General features: G+C 32.4%; 2 protein-coding genes across 2 annotated transcripts; both read left to right on the top strand.

Moving 5' to 3' along the window:
- The first annotated feature begins 443 nt into the window (after nucleotides 1-443).
- On the top strand, nucleotides 444-1,579 carry LOC106405470 (putative cysteine-rich repeat secretory protein 17). Its single transcript, XM_013846004.3, has 2 exons — nucleotides 444-976; nucleotides 1,090-1,579. The coding sequence occupies exons 1-2, from the start codon at nucleotides 653-655 to the stop codon at nucleotides 1,549-1,551; spliced, it is 786 nt and encodes a 261-aa protein (XP_013701458.1). The 5' UTR covers nucleotides 444-652; the 3' UTR covers nucleotides 1,552-1,579.
- Nucleotides 1,580-9,941: 8,362 nt separating this feature from the next.
- LOC106405037 (putative cysteine-rich repeat secretory protein 17) lies at nucleotides 9,942-11,165 on the top strand. Its single transcript, XM_013845657.3, has 2 exons — nucleotides 9,942-10,416; nucleotides 10,577-11,165. The coding sequence occupies exons 1-2, from the start codon at nucleotides 10,093-10,095 to the stop codon at nucleotides 11,039-11,041; spliced, it is 789 nt and encodes a 262-aa protein (XP_013701111.1). The 5' UTR covers nucleotides 9,942-10,092; the 3' UTR covers nucleotides 11,042-11,165.
- The last annotated feature ends 7,671 nt before the right edge of the window (nucleotides 11,166-18,836 follow it).

Raw genomic sequence — 18,836 nt, 5'->3', positions numbered from 1 at the left:
TGGGATTGTGATATCCCATATCCAACTCTATATTATCCGATTAGTACGATATTGTCCACTTTGGGCCTTAGGCAAGCTCGCATGGATTTACTTTTGGTTTTTTTCCCAAAAAGCCTCGGACTATTAGAGTTGGACATCTCTTTATATATTAGACACTCTTTGTCTAAACTTCCAATGTGGGACTTGGATTGACATCTCTCATTGGTCACCGTTTTGACCCTATGAAATTAGTAATATAGGATATAATTATAATTTTTTCGCATAAAAAACAAATTTACCTAATAAATTAACAAATGAATTCCTTAATTTCAGGTTGGCACCGTGCGAATCGCGTGAATTAAGTCACACCTTTGAACTTTTACATTTTAGTCGGCCTTCTTGTCGCCACAAGTAAGTCTCAACCTTCAACTCTTCTCTCCTCTCCTCGCAAAGTGTAAACTTTATTTTCTACAAACTGACCTTTTCAAACAACTTCTTTTTTATTGGGTAACCAAAAACAATGAACCATCTATATATACGGCATATATTAATTCAGTATCTAAATCACTAAGAGTCTCTTACATAAACATCAATCCCAACAAATCATCTACTTAACAAAAAAAAACAAATCATCTACTATAAAACCCCACTTTGAGAAAAATAATCCAAAACAATGTACTCTTCATCGTCTGCATCAAAATGCGTCATTTTGATCCATGTCTTTGCCATGCAACTTCTCCATATAAACAGCGAATTGCCCTTAAACACGACCAATGCGTATCTCAACCACAAATGTTTGGTTAGTAAAGGAAAATACAAGCCGGGAAGTGAGTACGAGAAACAGTTAAAATTGACCATAAAAAATTTCTATTCCGACAGTGGCAATAAAGAAGGTTTCACCCTGTTAGGCTCTGATGGTTTTTCCGCTATCCTCCAATGCCGCGGGGACTCCTACGGGAGCAAGTGCCGCGACTGCTATGCCACCGCCGTTGCTGCGGTAATGTCACATCAATATTAGCATCAGACAAAAAACTGCTTTATTATATGTTAATTAGTCTCGTGCAATCCCGTCACTGATTGTAGCGCGGATATTTAATATGTATATTACAGCTTCATAGGAGATGTCCGTGGTACAAGGCGAAAATAATATGGTATGACCAATGTCTTCTCTCGTTTGATACCAAATATTCTACTGGGCAGATCGATTACGACAATAATTTTTGTATGTCGAACGCTAAGAAGTTGGGAGGAGATAAACTCGCGTTTATAAGGACTTGGAATATTTTCATGGACAATCTGACGACTTTAGCCATCCGTGTTGATAATAATGACACAAAAACATCACCATTTTACGCTGTGGGGGAGACGAAGTTCAAGGGTGATATGATGTATGGAATGGTGCAATGTACGAAAGACATACCCGAAAAAGCTTGTGAGGAGTGTTTGGTGTTTAATAGCATTCATTTTCAATTTTGCTTGAATGATAAACGAGGAGCGAGATTTATGTGTAGAAGCTGTACTTTTAGGTTTGAGTTTTACCCTTTTATTGCCAAGCAGGTCCGAAATATTTAAAGAGTTAAATAATTTTTTTTTTTGAATATTTTCAGTCAAAAGTTTATGTAACATCAAGTGCAACTCTTTTTTTCATGAATGTTTTAAGAATAAAACAACAAAATAATGACTGAATAAGAGAATGCTCGTCTATTTTGTTGCTTTATGCTTTAAAAAGTGTTTTCTCTACCTTTTCTCTTATTGAGAGAATTTTTTTTGTGCACCGAGAGAAGTCTATCCTTCGTATATTAATCCTCGAGCATTACAAACATATTTTCGTAGTCATATGTCATCACGAGGATAATTCTTAGAAAAATAAGTTGGTCCATATAAACATATACTATGTTTTTTATTAAACTAACTATAAATTAATTAGTAGTGTACAAAAGAATATTTTTTATTTCTTTAAATAAAAGTTACAGAATTAACTAATATGATTAATATATATATGACAATAAATGATTATGAATAATACATATTTGATAACAATTTTTGTATCATATATCTTTTTTGTTTAATTTTATATTATTAACATATATTAAACAATCACATTAAGCTTTATTATATGTTATATTTAATTTTTTTTAAAACAACTATAAATTACTAAAAATGGTAAAAGTCTCACATTAAAAATTTTGTGATCAATGGTTTAACTTTTTTGGTTCAATCTAGATAAAAATGATCATATATCGTAGAGGATGAGCGTTCAGATATACGTTCGGGTTCGTATCGGGTATTTAGGATTTTTTGGGTATTTCAGTATAAAGGTATAGTACCCGTTTGGGTATTTCTACACATCGGGTCGGGTTTGGGTATTTTATGTTCGGGTTCGGATATTTTGTGTCGGGTTCAAATATTTAAATTTTGAAGAAAAATAAATAAATTATTCATTGTTTAATTTTTTTTGTATTTAAAATATATTTCTAACTTAACTGGTTTTCTAATTTTTAAAAGATTAAACTATTAATAAGTTTGGAGACAAAAAATTTAAAATAGAAAGACACTAATTTAGTTGTTGTTTTGAAACTTTAGATGCAACTTTTTTTAATGTAAGAAACAAGAGCTTGATATGTATTTTAAGTGAGTAGCAAATGAGCAATGTGCGTCATTAAAATAAATATTTAACATAAAATGAGAGAAGTAACTAGAAATATACGGTTAAATATACTTATGTTTGGTTATCTTCGGATATCCATTCGGGTTCGGATATTACCCGTTCGGTTCGGATACTACCCGTTTGGGTTTGGATATCCAATCTTTCCGAATTCAATAACCGTTCGGTATTTTACTATTTCAGTCGGATTTTCGGGCCAGATTCAGATATGGGTTCGAGTATCGAATAAAATGCTCAACCCTAATAAATCATATGAATATGAAGTCTCATTAATAGATATTCACATTATATATATATATATATATATATCATTTGAAATGAATTATAGCTATATTAAAATATATAAATATTTTAATTTCAAAATTTGCAGTGAAAAATTATTGATATCTTAATATTTTAGTTTGGAAATTTTTATTGAAAAATCTCACATTAAATTTTTGTTATTAACAGTTTAAATTTTTGTTACAACAAATATACAAATGTTAAAAAAATCATATGAGTAGGAAGTGTCAATAATCAGTATTAATATTAAAATATATATATATAAAAATATGTTCGCCTCACTCCTATTGCGCCACGTCATAAACTCGGTTCCTGACAGGCCGACACATGTCCGGGTTGGATGATACTCACCGTTTCACTTAATCACAATTATTAATGGGCTTTTCTCTTTTTGTTAATAAATATTTCAGATCAGTGTTTTGGGCTTAACATAATTGGGTTTCTGGGCTCTAGGGTAACATATGAAGGGGTCCCACATGAGACGACTTATTCTCCAAAAATAATGTCGACGAACGAAAGACAGATCTGCTGCGTTTTAACAACTCCGATTCAAACCTACAGCCAATGAAGATTTGCTGCACCGGCCACGCTGAATTCCGATCAAGATCAGTTGGAAGACGTCATATTTGGCTGTTCGATTCCACTTCTTCTACCCTTGGTTGAATTTGGGAACCGTTATGGAAGTCGGTTGGATTCATGCATCCTCATTGACTATCACATTAAATCATTCAATGAACCCCCTCATTAAAACTCAAATATAACTAATCTTAACATAAATAATCTTTCGACACCCTAAAATTCTCAAAACCATAAACATTATTATATACTTCTCTTAACAAAATTTTACAAAACATACATACAAACGGAATATACAATTACATCACAAAAAAAGAAGAAGCATGAATTACTTTAGGAATGACTTCAAGTTTTGAGTCATATTCGCAAAAAAAAAACCCTTAAATAAGTTAGTTTAATTAAGAATATTATAAAACAAAAAATTTAAATTAAAATAAATATTAAAAATATAATATTATTTATCAGAGAATAGTAAAATTTACTGTCATTATAATTCAAAACAAAAAAAAAATAATTATAATGATTTCATAAGTCTTTCATTATTTTTTCGTTTATAATATTTTTTAATCTATCATAATTTTAAATTACTTCATAAATTATTATAAAATCACTTTTATTATAACTTTCCGCCCTTAGGGCGGACCGGCCCTAGTATACTATATATCTATGTCAATATCTATAAAGTTTAACTTATACCATATCCCTTATATATTAATTGGTGAACATTAGAAAAATAAAAATCTCAAAAGTGTATGTTATTTACGCTTGAACCAGCCGACGTGTCGCGTTGTCAGGGCTTCTCAGCCTCTTTAATGAAATACCCTTACTGCACTAGTCTATGTGTTAGACTTCGTGTTGTTTTGACGTAACGTTAAACGCCACTTTCGTGTATGCAGCACTACAAGATTTTCGTGTATGCAATTAATTTAGTAAATATGGAGCTAGATAAATATTCAATGAGATAATATAAAAACGGAATATCCTACAAAAAAGGCAATGATTAAAATCATATATTTTGAGGGCAATGATCAAGGCGGTTAATGTGAAGCTATTTACTCGAAATTTATGACACCAATATTCGATTATCATTCTCGATTTGGTGTTCAAACTAGAATTTCCTTATCTTTGCAATGTAATTACATCACATATTGGGGGAATATTTTTTATTTAATAGATTTCGTTGGATTTCACTTTTATAGTGCTAATAGTCATTAGATCTATTATGTGTGTTCATATTACAAGGATGTTAGGCTGCCAATGGTTTTGTTGGGTAAGTTTGCCATGGATGTAAGCGATGCTATACAACTTAGCGCAAACCATTCTTTTTTTTTTTTTTTGTCATCTCTTAGCGCAAACCATTCTGTTGTCTGTTTTTTGAGGTTTGGCAAAATCAAAGTTTGGAAAGGTACTCATTTAGTTCATTTTTTTCTAAAATATTGTACTTTCTTTTCTATATGTTTAATTGTGATAAAATAAGAATGAAATGGTCTTTTATTTTGTCCAAAGTTCAAGTGCATGAAAAAATACGCATATTTTTCAACAATTTATGTTTGGTATATTAAAACTAAATTTAATTGTGAGATTATTATATCCAGAGTTATTTAATTTAATATTATGTTTATATATGTTCAATTAGGTAACATAGTCATTAAAAATAGTCAATGATTTTATTAAAATTATTTTCTCAGACTAAAAGCAATTTTCTTTACACAAAATGGGATCGAAGTTTTATAATTTCAGACATAGTATATAATAATCATTCATGACCAACTATTTATTATATAATGTGTCGTGTTATGAACATGGAACAAAATAAATATTAATAACGCATGTAATGTTAAAAATTTTATACATATTATCAAATTATTAAAAATTCATTTCACTCCGCGCAGAGCGCGGATCTCAACCTAGTAAGGTAAATAAAATGACTGCTTTGATTTATTTAACAAAAACGTGATTATAAATTAACAAAAAGTATTGGTTTTTATTTATGTGCTTACTATAATGTATATACTTTTATGTATACAAATTATTTTTTAAATAGGTGGTTTCTGATATCTTATTTAATCTTGACAATCCCAGAAACACAATTCTTCAAATCGAAGTGATTTCTAATATTTGAAGCACTATATATATTATTTCATTCGGATTAAATAATTTAGTCTTGATTTTGATGCATGATTTTGATCTTTGCTAGATATTGGTAGTATCGGATCAGACTAATTTCGTTGCTACTGAGATTGCGTCAAGCGTCACCAAAGATGGAAGGTACCAATCTTACATTGCAACTGGTGGCCCTCGCTGGCTGTCCTCTAATATTAGATCTGAAGCTGCTGGCATCGTGCAAGTGTAAACAGCTAACCGACTCCATAGGCACCGAAGTGTTAGGAGTGTTTGAGGAACTTATTATCTTCCCTTCACGTGAAGGTCTTTTATGCAAGGCATCTACTGATGTTTCTTTCCTGCTTTTTCTTGTTTCGTTTTATTCTTTTTGGAACTCTGCTTGGTGTTTGTATCTAGCCCGTTGGCTTGATCTTTGTATTGAACCATTTATGGACAAAAAAAAAAATTCAATCACCTCATTTTGAGTTTGTTCCAAGAATGAGAGATTTGATCATTTGTCCAATTGTTTTACCCTGATACCCTATCTAGCTATTATAATTGTAAGAACGAGAGATTAGAACTATTTATTATAAGTTTTTTTGGTTTATTATTTAATAAATCAAACAGTTCTTAGTTTACATATATTAGAATAGTAAAGTATTATATACTTTTTTATCTGTATACTCTTACGTAACTAAACCTCAAAAGTGTAGACTAATAAAATAAGTAATTTGTTTTATTGTTCTAGAATTAGATGATTTTTAGACCGAACTGGTGAATATATACTAGACAAACATTTATATTTCGAGTTTGCAATTATATTTTATAACAGCTTGATATATTATATTTTAACACTAACCTGTTAATGTAGTTTGCCAGTGATTTTCTTCAAATTTTTTATTCTTATATATGTATCTGGAGTAGAACTATATACATATGTCCACTTCTTTAAATTGACACTTATGTAATTCACTGAATTCATAGAAGAAATTAAAAAAAAACTAAACTCATATCAATGAAACAAAGACGAGAACGAAATCACAATTTTATAGAGGTAAAAAAAATTACTTATGGATTTTCAATAGTAAACAAATCGAGAGCAGACAACCTAATCCCCTTCATTATACAATCGATGTTGCCTATTTGGTTTGATGATTTGTTTCAGCCGCAAAACTTAATTTTTTTTGTGCATATGAAGTCTTAAAAATAATTAAAATGATGAGATGTAACATGTTAACTATTCAACAACGATGATACATTTAAGAGATCAACATTTGTATTCGTCATTTTATAATCGATAAAGATTGCAGTGTTGTAAAATGTTAAAACCATTTAATGAACAAACATTATCATAAAAACTCATGAGAATGTATATAACCTTATTCCGGTCTGGTCCGGTATGGAATGAACTTATAATCATGGAATCGACTCGATCATCAGATTATAGATTATAAGTTCCGCGCATGCGCGCGGATTATCATCTAATTTCTTATGGCTTTATCAAATATCTTTTAGGTTCTTTTCTCGTAGTTTTTCATTTTTATTTTTAATTGAGATATAACTGTAAACCAGATGATAACCCGCGCCATGCATGGAGTGGGTTTTTTTTAAAAATATATTATACTTAAATATTATTAATAATATATATTTTGTTACCAATAATTTTTTTTACATTTGATTAGAGGTGGACATTCGAGTACCAATGTGCGTCACTAATATAAATATATAAAAATAAAAATAATATATAACATATAAATTTGAATAATGTATGCCAAAAATACTTAAATATTTGGATAGGAAATCAATAGATATTTTAAGTATTTTAGGTATTATAAGTATCGTTTAGCTATTTTAAACATATACTTATAACTATTTGTATATATTTGCAAGTATTTTGGACAACTTAAAAACGTCTTATATATTTTTTATATTCTTTTAAATACTATTTTTTAAGAAAATTAATATATTTAAGTATATAAATCATGTTCGGATATATTCAGATACCTAAAATATTCTGGTTTGGATCGGATTAGGTTCCGATTCTCTAGATACAGCCATTACCAATCGGACCCTTAGTATTTATAACAAAATCCTACAAATCCAAAGTTACTGGATTAATCATTGATACAAATAATTCTCATAAAATTTTTCCTTACTGAAAATTGGGATTTCATCTATAGTGTTTATCTAAATTTATTTTAGATTATCTAAAATTCAGCTAGATGAAAATACCACCTAATGAGATAGTGTTTCAAAAAAGAAAGAAATGAGTATTCAACCTTTTCGCAATGTTTTGAAACCCGACCTGGACCCGCTATCAAACAAACCCGGTGTCGCGATATATAGTCTAGTTTGGATTTAAAAAAAATATATATTATTTAAGAGTCCGATAACAAAAACCCGTTAAAACGTGGAACTCAACTTCTGATTGAACCATTGATTGAACAAATAAGTAAGTTTTACTTTTTTCTTAGATTTTTTTTTTTAATTACGGCATTAAAATCTGTTTTGTATTTAAAATAAGAAATTCGGTTTTCAGTGTTTATTATTGATTCTAATGAATTAGAAAATTTCCTTCCTGAAAAAATCCCAAACTGATGAAATGACAAACCAAAAAATTTTTGATGGTTATTTTTAGAACTTTGATTGAATTTTGTGATTTATTTGTGACTTATTAATTTTGTTAAAAAATTTAATATACCATCTGAATAAAATGAAGTGAACGATGATAGAGAGATTCAAAATTATTCGATGTGATTTGGTATTATTTTAATTTTTGTTATCCTCAGTCTATTTCAATTTTGATGCTCTACTTTTACTTTTTTTTTGGATTTAACTTTAAAATTTATTATTAATATTAGGCATTTAAATACTTATGAGGTCTTGATATGTTTATTATATTTAATAAATTTTAACTTATTACAAAAATTGTTAAATATTTTAAATTATTTTTTGATATTTTGTATGTGAAATGAAAATAAAAATAAAAACAAAATTTAAGTAGTTTTCTATACAAGTGAAGGGAAATACAAGCCTGGAAATATATACAAGAAATACCTCATTGCTGTCCATGTTGCCAGTTGTTGAACGTAGCATTCCAGTAGGGAGGAGGCCGCATAGACAATCCAACACAGTATCGAAGTGTAGCTGGTGCGTTGCAGTACCTAATGTTACACGGCCAGACATTCAGTGCGCCGTTCAACAAGTCTGCTTGTTTATGCATGATCCTCGGGTGCAAAGTCTCAACGCTCTAAAACGGATCATACGCTATGTCAAAGGCACATTGGATCACGGACTGCAGTTATACAGGTCCAAGGTTAACGAGTTAACAGCCTATTCTGATGCAGATTGGGTTGGGTGTCCTGACACTCAACACTCCACTTCTGGTTGTTGTGTCTATCTGGGAGACAACTTAATATCTTGGTCGTCGAAGACGCATCAAACAGTCTTCAGGTCTAGCGCTGAAGCAGAATACAGAGGAGTCGCAAACACTGTCGCCGAGACTTGCTGGTAGCGCAACCTGCTGCTGGAACTACATATACCTATAACCAAGGCTACATTGATCTTCTGAGACAATTTGAGCTCGGTCTATCTCTCTTCAAACCCGGTGAAGCACCAAAGAACTAACATGTGGAAATCGATCTGCATTTTGTGCGTGAAATTTTTTATCCTGGTCAGGTTAAAGTCCTTCATGTGCCTTGAGCTTTCCAATATGCCGATATTTTCACAAGGGGTTTGCCAACGTCGCTATTCAACTCCTTCAGGGACAGTTTGAACGTTCGAACTTTACATGTTCTAATTGGGGGGGAGGATGAAAGGATATACTAAATATTATTCTGTTGTAACAACTAGAAGTAGTCTCCCTGTAATATAGGAAGATCGAGATGATCACGTAACAGACTCGTGTATAAAGTGTACTCTACAAACGATCAATGAAATCAAGCAAATTCAAAGTCTTTCAATATATGTTGTCGATTTCTTTGCCAAAAAGAAAAAAAATGTCGTCGGTTCTCTCTCTTTGAATATTCGACGGTATTATATATGTGGGCAACAGTTAGGAGTGACATGTTTCTATAGTATAAAAAGTATACGCGTGTTGGAATCTTATCCTATGGTGTCTAAAAAAGCAAGAATCTGGTAGTAATAAATTAAGAAATGAATTCCTTCATTTCAGGTTTGCACCGTATGAATCGTGTGAACGAAGTCACACCTCTTAAACTTTCACATTTTCTTCGGCCCACTTGTCGCCGCAATAAGTCTCAACCTTCAACCATTATCTCATGTCCTTACAAAGCGTGGACATCTTATTCTACAAACAGACCTTTTCAAACAAATTTCGTATTGGGTAACCAAAAACAATAGACCATATATAAAACATCATATATATGTTCAGTATCCAAATATCCCTCTGAGTCTCTTACATAAACATCAGTCCCAACGAATCATTTAGAAAAAAAAACCCTCTTTGAGAAAAATAATCCAAAACAATGTACTCTTCATCGTCTGTATCAAAACGCCTCCTTTTGATCCATGTCTTGGCCATACAACTTCTCCTTATAAGCAGTGAATTGTCTTTAAACACGACCAATGCGTATCTCAACCACAAATGCTTGGTTAGTCAAGGAAAATACAAGCCGGGAAGCGATTACGAGAAACTTTTTAGAAAAATCATACAAATGTTCTATAAAGGCAGTATCGAGAAAACAGGTTACGATCTGCTCGGCTCTGATACTTTATCCGCTATCCTTCAGTGCCGTGGCGACTCCTATGGCCCCAAGTGCCGCGACTGCTTTGTCACCTCCCTCGCTGTGGTACTGTCACATCAATCTTGTTGATTAGTTCTATAAATCTGCACACAGGTTTTGACATTAATTTTAGCATAAGACAAAAAAAACTACTTATTATATGTTAATTACTCTCGTGCAATCTCGTTGTTGATTGTGGTGTAGATATTTAAAACGTATATTACAGCTTCGTAGGAAATGTCCGTGGTCCAAGGGGAGAATAATATGGTATGATGAATGTCTTCTCGCGATTTCGGCCACCTATGCTACTGGAAAGATCGATTACGACAATATCTTTTGTATGTCCAACGCGAAGAAGTTGGGAGATAAGCTCGGGTTTGGAGATGTTTGGAATAATCTCATGGACAATCTGACGACTTTAGCCATCAGTCGTGTTAATTATACTGAGCCAACAGCATTGTACTCTGTGGGGGAGACGCGGTTCAAGGGTGATACAGTTTATGGAATGGTGCAGTGTACGAAAGACTTGTCACCAGAAGCTTGTGAAGAGTGTTTGGTTTTTAATAGCTTGCATTTTCAAGATTGCTTGAATGATAAACGAGGAGCGAGATTTGTGGGTCCGAGCTGTACTTTTAGGTTTGAGTTTTATCCTTTTATTGCCGTTCGAAATTTTAAAGAGCTAAATAAATAATGAAAAAATTGCTAAAATAGAACAAAAAAAAATAACTATATTTGTCCCTTTGACAATTAACTTGTCCTCTTATATTGTAATATTTCTTGTTAATCGAATTAAGCCCCTCTATTTTAAAGCATAATATTCGATAAAACTCATAATCAATTATAAAGAAAAATTAAAAAGTCTCTTTTATCTATTTTCTTCACACAACTTTTTTTTTATTTTCCTTGGGTTCATCTTCGTTCCTACAAGCCAAACCCTCAAATCCGAGGATTTAACTCACTGTTGCTTCCCTTCGTCGGCGTTTGTCTTCGGTCTACGACCCTTCCGCTCCCATCTCTCTCACCCCCGATAGACATCAACCTCTTCTATTCTCAGGATCGCCAAGCCGAAAGTACGTCCTCCTCGTCTCTTATTTACGGAAGCTCGTACAGCACAAGCTTATGCCATGAACGAAGAGTTCTCAAATGTTCTCGGTCAGCAGATTGAGTATTACTCTAATTATCCTAATGCCGATAGGATTAATTGGATTAATGGTGAAATGAGTCAGGTCCGAGTCTCTCTTGTTTCTTAGATTGTAAATAGTTTTGCTTTATGCTGAAATACAACAGTAGAGTGTCTTGGATTAAGAGTGAATGAGCTGAAATTTTCATTTTTCCTTTTTCTTTTGTTCTGCAGATGTCGTTGTGAGCATACTTTTAGAGCCAAAATTGAGGTTATGTTTCATGTGATCCTTTGTAGTTTGTATACATTAATTTACAAGTTTTCAGTTACAATCCTCTGCATGCAAGCTGTGTGAATCTGTGCTACCATATTCTTTAACTATTTCTACATAGTGATAAATGAAGAGGCTTGTTTTGTCTGCTTTGTTTATACAAGTTTTTGGAAACATTGTGTTCTCTGTGTTTGTCCATAAGGACTTTGCAAGGGAGTTGCTAGCCATTCAAAATCCTTTCAAATAAATGGGACACAGACCAAAAGCCTTTTCAAATTAAAGCTTCATTTGTGGAAAAAAAAATATGAAATGCTAAAAGCTAATGTGTTTGTTAAGATTTGAGAGAAGATTTGTGAGAATGTGTTGTATATTTCTTATTGCTTACACCACTATATATAGTGGTTCATACAAGGTGGGGTCAAAGGGAGAATTGATTACAAAGATACTCTACATAATGACATGGTCAAACTCATAAAGACATAAGGTTGAATGGGTCTTCCATGTGGCTGGATGTAAACCCCCAATGGACTCTAGTCTTGAACTTGTATGGTCTAGGTTATGGACCATCCACTTCATGATTCATAACACTCCCCCTTGAATGCCATAACCATATAGGGTTTGTAACATGCTAATGTTGCCTCATTAAAACCTCTCTTGGAAAACCCAAAACCCAATGTGGTAAAAAGGGAAACCAGAGAAAGGAAAAAGAGTACAACACACATTACTCCCCCTGATTTGGACATCACTGAAGGTCCTTGAGTCTACGCGTGCCAATCTTGTTGCGTGAACTTCCTGAATGTGCAAGAGGGCAATGATTTGGTGAAGAAGTCGGCTGAGTTTTCACTAGACCGGATCTGAAGGACGTTGACCTCTCCAGCTTTCTGCAACTCATGGATAAAGAAGAACTTGGGTAGAATATGTTTGGTTCGGTCACCTTTGATATACCCGTATTTGAGTTGAGCAATGCAAGCTGCATTATCTTCATATATGATGGTCGGACCCGTTGGGTCGCATATGGACGCATAATGTGGTCCTATACCTTTTGTTCAAAGATGAACTTCGATCTTATAACTTACCTTTATGATAGCTTATTCATTCATACCACAGATTGGTTGGTTCATGCTGAGAATTCGACCAACCATAAGTATTACCAAAATTTGGCTAATTTGTGGTGATGGTCTATAACCTTTTCTAAGGTTTAATGAATAACATTTAACCTATCTTAGGCTGGTTAGTATAAAACACAAGGAATTTAAAATTCCTCTATGGACTGATTTGAATTGTTCTTATAGAACTCTTCACTTGCTTACATGTAGTAATTTAATTCAGTCTATGAACAGCTTTAGGAAAATGCTGTTCAAGAGAACTTATTTTCTCATCTTTTGATTCTGAGCTCAATACCGTTTGGTAAACCTTTCGGTACCAATAATATTATCATCATCATCTAGTGAGTCATATATAGCATACTACATCTTTTGAATTTCTTCCAGACATCATATGTAGTGAAATATGTAGTAGTATCCACCACATTGGATTATATAGACCTTTCCCGGTCTGTCTCACGATTTATCCTTCTTTCAGGATTTATATATTCACTGGGCATCATATGGCGTTTACATATTCATGGCCAATACAATACGCCTTTTATATATCACTTTAAACCCCACGTTTCTTTCATTATTCATTATGAGTACTCTTGTGTGGGTTTATGATCCTCGATACATATCTTTGTATTCATGTGCTACATACTTGCGCATTTTCTATGAATGTATGTGTCGACACACTTATATATATATATATATAGTTCCTTTTAGTTCCAGACATGGTATAAATCAATTTGAGATTTCATTATCTAGGACCTTAATAACCTTATAACTTGGCGTCCCAAGCTATATGGTATGGTACCTAGTTGTTCAGCTGGCCAGCCTTATATCTCAATGTCTGGAATGGTTTCCTTTAATAAAACTCGGATTTTATCTCATGCACCTTTCTTTCTTTCCGAGGTTCCTTAGAATTTATGGAACTTTATTTGGAACATTTATTTGGTCTATCTTATATAGACTTTGTAGCAACTTGGTTGTGTCTTTAAGACATCAAAACCGTGTGGTGCTAAGCTGGGATGACATAGTCATTCTTTCTCTCGGGTCAATGTGTCTGGCATTTTATTTTGCTATCATTGTAGCATATGGACGTCTATAAATTATTTTCTAGTCCGAGGATCTTTGCCAAGACATTGATGGTTGATACCAGATGGTAGATACCATTCTTTATCATTCTTTATACCAGCTTATTACTTTTCTCCTTTCATTGTTGGATATTCGGATTCATAAACCTTATGTAATCCTTGTTCCTTGGCCTATAATTAGATCACCCATTTTGGCTCAAGGTTTCTTTTAAACTTATGGAGAAAGTATATTCATAATATATATCCAACATATATTCCCAATCCTCTTTATGAGATTCTAAGATCACATGATCTTAGATGGCACATATATTTGTGGTGGATTTTTTCATAATATCTTAAGATGATATATGTCTGGACTCATGATCCGTATCAGTCTGAGGTGGGAATATCTATGATCACTTATATGGCCTGATATAATTACTGTAGCCTGATGCAGGTTCATTCTTTTATAACTCATGGTGTCCCCAAGCATATGGACTTTTAGAATTTGAACCTTATAGGTAATGGTCTTTATATCAAATTCAACCAATATGTAATATGGTTGTGGACCATGTTTCACAGATTTTAGTATGGTCATGTATCATAGGATTTGTCCTCACTCCCCCTCATGAACATACTCTAATTCGTGGTCCTTGGGACAATAAATTCCCTTGTGCATAGATATATTGCACACACGTGAGATCTTATGAGATAACATTTGTGCCCTTTTAAATATTTGCATCATAATCCGAATGGCTAAGTATGGTAATGCTAAGTGATAAATTTCGTGGGTTAATCAAACATGATTGCCCTGGCTATTTGCCTGATATCATATTGATCACTAGATCAATAGAGAATGTAGTCTCGACCACTTAGGCGATTTTAATTTAGGTATTCTTATTCCCTTTTGTCCATTGTTGGAAACTATTTTCTCTACTTAATTCAATGGACCTTATAGGGTGAATATAATGCCATTTAGGCAAAGCCTTGGTCGAGCTTCTTTTCTTTTCTTTCAAGGAATGTCCAGTTGAGTTCAAGAGTATTTTATAACTGAGCCTGGATGGCAGAGCATGTCGTGCCATTTGTCAAAGGATTCTTTGAACTCTTTGAAAAAGTGAGTTGGCGTATTAATCCTCAATCATATTTATCTTGGCACAATAAAGGCAGATAAATATAGTTTCTTATCAAACAACAGTTTGAATAAGATAATGATCATGAACTCAAAGCAATTCATTTTATTAATGAAGTCATGTATAAAGCAAAGTATCAAAGCAATTCATGAAACATAAACTCAGGAAACATGAAAATGAGAATGTCAAAAGACAATTATATAATATGGCCTTCACAATGCATGTGTTGCCATATGGCGCTCAACTTCAGCTTCATCAGCTATAGGAGGCCTCATCTCATTATTTTTTAGCTCAATGTATCTTTTCTGAAGCTTGTCAAATCTGTTGATGGTATCTTTGATTTTCTGATTTCTTTGTTCAGAAGCCAAAAGATATGACAAAAGGTCATTATAAGTGGTGAACTTCTTAGCTGTGTGTAGCAACAGCACATCCTTTGGATGGAATGTGGAGTAGGTCTTATATAATAAAGAATAATGTGTTATCCTTTCACCACATAGTTCAAGACTATAAGCAATATCCATCAGAGCAGAATTATATTTGTCCACGGATTCAAAATCCTGGAATCTGAGGATCTCCCATTCATGGTTGGCCTTTTGCCATGATACCGGTTTGAACATTTTCCTTAACTGTAACCAAAGGTCACAAGGATCCTCCACATGGAGATACATGTCTCTTAGTTCCTCAGTGAGATGATAACGAATAATCGTTATAGCTCTATGCCTTTCACTGTCAATGATATCATTGTACTCATTGATGCATTGTCCGAGTCCTCTGGATCTCAGGGCAACAAGAGTATTCTTTACCCATTCTAGGTAATTATCTCCAGAGAGATTTAGGGCAGAGTAATCTGAGGGTTCAAATCTCGACATCTGAATATTTAACGAGTAATTCAAGCACTCAGAATTCTATGTAAGCAATAGAATAAATCAATGTATATGATTTCAATAAGGCTTTCCCCCAAATCATATAATCTATTTGCTTAAGCAATCTTAGTATGAGAATGATCAATTGATCATTGCATCTAGTAATCATTTTAATTATAATTCAAATTGGATTGATTATATATATAGGGTATTAAGGCCCTTTAGAATTTGAATAAGGATCAATCATCATTTTATTAAATGAGATCAAGCAAGATGGATGAAATCAAGCAAATGCATGGATCAAGAAATAACTGAATGCATGTTCAGAACTAAGCATTGGACTTAAACAATCTATATGTGATTCCTAATGCATGAGGATATTTGGTTTTTAAAGAGCATAAAATAAAACTGATTCATTCCCCCCTTTACAGGGTAAACAAAGACAAGGAAAAATTATAATTTTTTTAGGATATGTCTAAACCAAATTCAATTAGATTTTCAATCAATTTGGTTTCAAGGCAGGTTTATTATTTCAATTAAAGCAAACATGCTTAGTTTAAACAATAACCGATTTAATCTAATTAGATGCAAGCAATATGAATCAATTAGATGAAAGCAATATGAATCAATTAAATTTTAATTTAAATGCACCATGATCAGAATAGTCAATGATATGCAAGCATGCATGGAAAAAATGTTAGTTCAAAATAATCCAAGTTTGATCTAATGATTTACTAATCTAATAGATGCTATCAGGTATGCATATAAGATCAGTATATAATTCAATCATCACAAAATCAGTCTTCAAGGATGGTTTTAGATCAAGATTAATTTAACAAGCAACTATGTGATCAATGTTCAATATATGATTTAATCATCACAAAATCCGGTTTTAAGGTTGGTATTAGATCAAGATAAATTTATATCATTTGTTCAAACTATAATGAACCGATTTCAAGGCCGGTTAAGATATAGATAAATTCTGACAAACAATAATGTGATCAAATGATATCAAACCAGAATTTATTTTATCTTATGACATATTAATTTAAATCAAGACTATAGGTTATAATATTTAAAATACTACCTAGTCAAAGATATGCATTTATTAAAATCAAATATGCATTTATAAAAATTAAATATGCATTTATAAAATCAGAAAAGTTTTTAAAATTTTATCAGTTACAAAAACAAACATCAATGGTCAAAGATATGCATTGATTATGATTTATTTCGATTTTATTTGGTTTGACTGATTTTCAAAGAATCTGGCCGAATATGGCTCAGGATGTTTTTGATTGTTTTGAATTTTGGATTTGCTGGTTGAGAAAACCAAGCAAGAAGGATTTAGGGGATTGATATGTATAATGGCCATCAAGATACATATTTAGATTTAAGGATTTTGATGGTGAGGTTTTTGATGGCCGGCTTATTCATCCTGCTAGAATAGCTGGTGATGTGGATGATCAAAGGGTTTGATTATGGGTTTTGATCCTTTAGACAATCCGGATTTAACTTCGGATCAAATAAGAGAAAAAGGGAGAGCCGATTTAAAGGCTTATGATTTTATGATTTTCTCTAATATTTTTTATGATTCAAATAGTTCTTAGAATCAAGATTCATATAGATCTTTAAATGATTAATAAGTTTTATAAGTTTTTTTTTTTTTTTTTTTTAGAGATACTTAGATTTTTATAGATTTATAAGTTTTTAGGATTCAAATAATTTTAGAATCAAAATTCATATAGATCTTAGATTCAAGATTAATATTTGAGATAATTTTAGATCTATAGATTTTTATAAGTTTTAGGATTCATATAGATCCAAGATTCAGATATATGATGTTCTTAGATCTTTAGGTTTTGATTAGTTTACCTTTTACACCACAAGGATTCTGAATGGACCACCGTGAGAGAGAGGAAGTGATCCGCGGATTGAGGTGGTTGAGAGAGAGGTGGAGGAGCTGGCCGGAAAACCGTGAGAGGGATAGACTTGGCCGGCGGAGCAAGGCTGAGGGCCGGAAGAGATGGCCGGAAAAAAGATGATCGCCGGCGGATGGGATTGCTCAGGTGGAGAGAGTCTCGTGCTGATAACGTGTTAAGATTTGAGAGAAGATTTGTGAGAATGTGTTGTATATTTCTTATTGCTTACACCACTATATATAGTGGTTCATACAAGGTGGAGTCAAAGGGAGAATTGATTACAAAAATACACTACATAATGACATGGTCAAACTCATAAAGACATAAGGTTGAATGGGTCTTCCATGTGGCTGGATGTAAACCCCCAATGAATTCTAGTCTTGAACTTGTATGATATAGGTTATGGACCATCCACTTCATGATTCATAACAGTCTTAACATTTTATCTATTTTTTTTCTAATTATGCTAACTAAAAATATATCTTAACATTTTATCTATTTTCTTTTTAGAATGAATTACGTTTTTTCATAAGAAATGAATAATAAAGCTCAACGAACAAATAAACAACAAAGCTTCATCTTCGTTCTTACCATCTTCTCTTTGCCGCACACCATAAACAAACCATATTCGCCGTGATTTCCCTCCTCTGCGACATGAACTCACGGTTATGAGGATTTGCCACATGAGTTAAGACCGGATTGAAGCAATGACTATCATTGATAACCAAAACTAAAAGGAAAGCCAAGTCTAATATAACTGAGAAAATAAATCTGCCAGACAAGTCATAAAATTTTGTTTCCTGTTCTAAAAAATAACGAATATAAAATAACAAAATTTTATTGGTTGATGAACCTAACCCAAGAATAACTGTACTTTTTAATTAGAACTATCAATACCATTAAAATATGATCATTCCTAAATTATACTCTTAATGAAAATTGCAGTTTTTTTCAAAAATACCATTATTTTTACAAGGGATTAATAAAATTCATTAATGACATTTAAGTTTTTTGGT

Source organism: Brassica napus, chromosome C5, assembly GCF_020379485.1.
Source record: "Brassica napus cultivar Da-Ae chromosome C5, Da-Ae, whole genome shotgun sequence".
NCBI classification, from domain to species: domain Eukaryota; kingdom Viridiplantae; phylum Streptophyta; class Magnoliopsida; order Brassicales; family Brassicaceae; genus Brassica; species Brassica napus.
The sequence above is the reverse complement of the archived record's forward strand: the minus strand, read 5'-3'. Positions and strand labels throughout refer to the sequence as shown.

Excerpts from the sequence above, each read along its gene's own strand:
- LOC106405470 (XM_013846004.3), top strand. The coding sequence starts at position 653 with ATGTACTCTTCATCGTCTGCATCAAAATGCGTCATTTTGATCCATGTC. Across the intron at positions 977-1,089 it reads ATGCCACCGCCGTTGCTGCG|CTTCATAGGAGATGTCCGTG; the intron begins GTAATGTCACAT and ends TGTATATTACAG.
- LOC106405037 (XM_013845657.3), top strand. The coding sequence starts at position 10,093 with ATGTACTCTTCATCGTCTGTATCAAAACGCCTCCTTTTGATCCATGTC. Across the intron at positions 10,417-10,576 it reads TTGTCACCTCCCTCGCTGTG|CTTCGTAGGAAATGTCCGTG; the intron begins GTACTGTCACAT and ends CGTATATTACAG.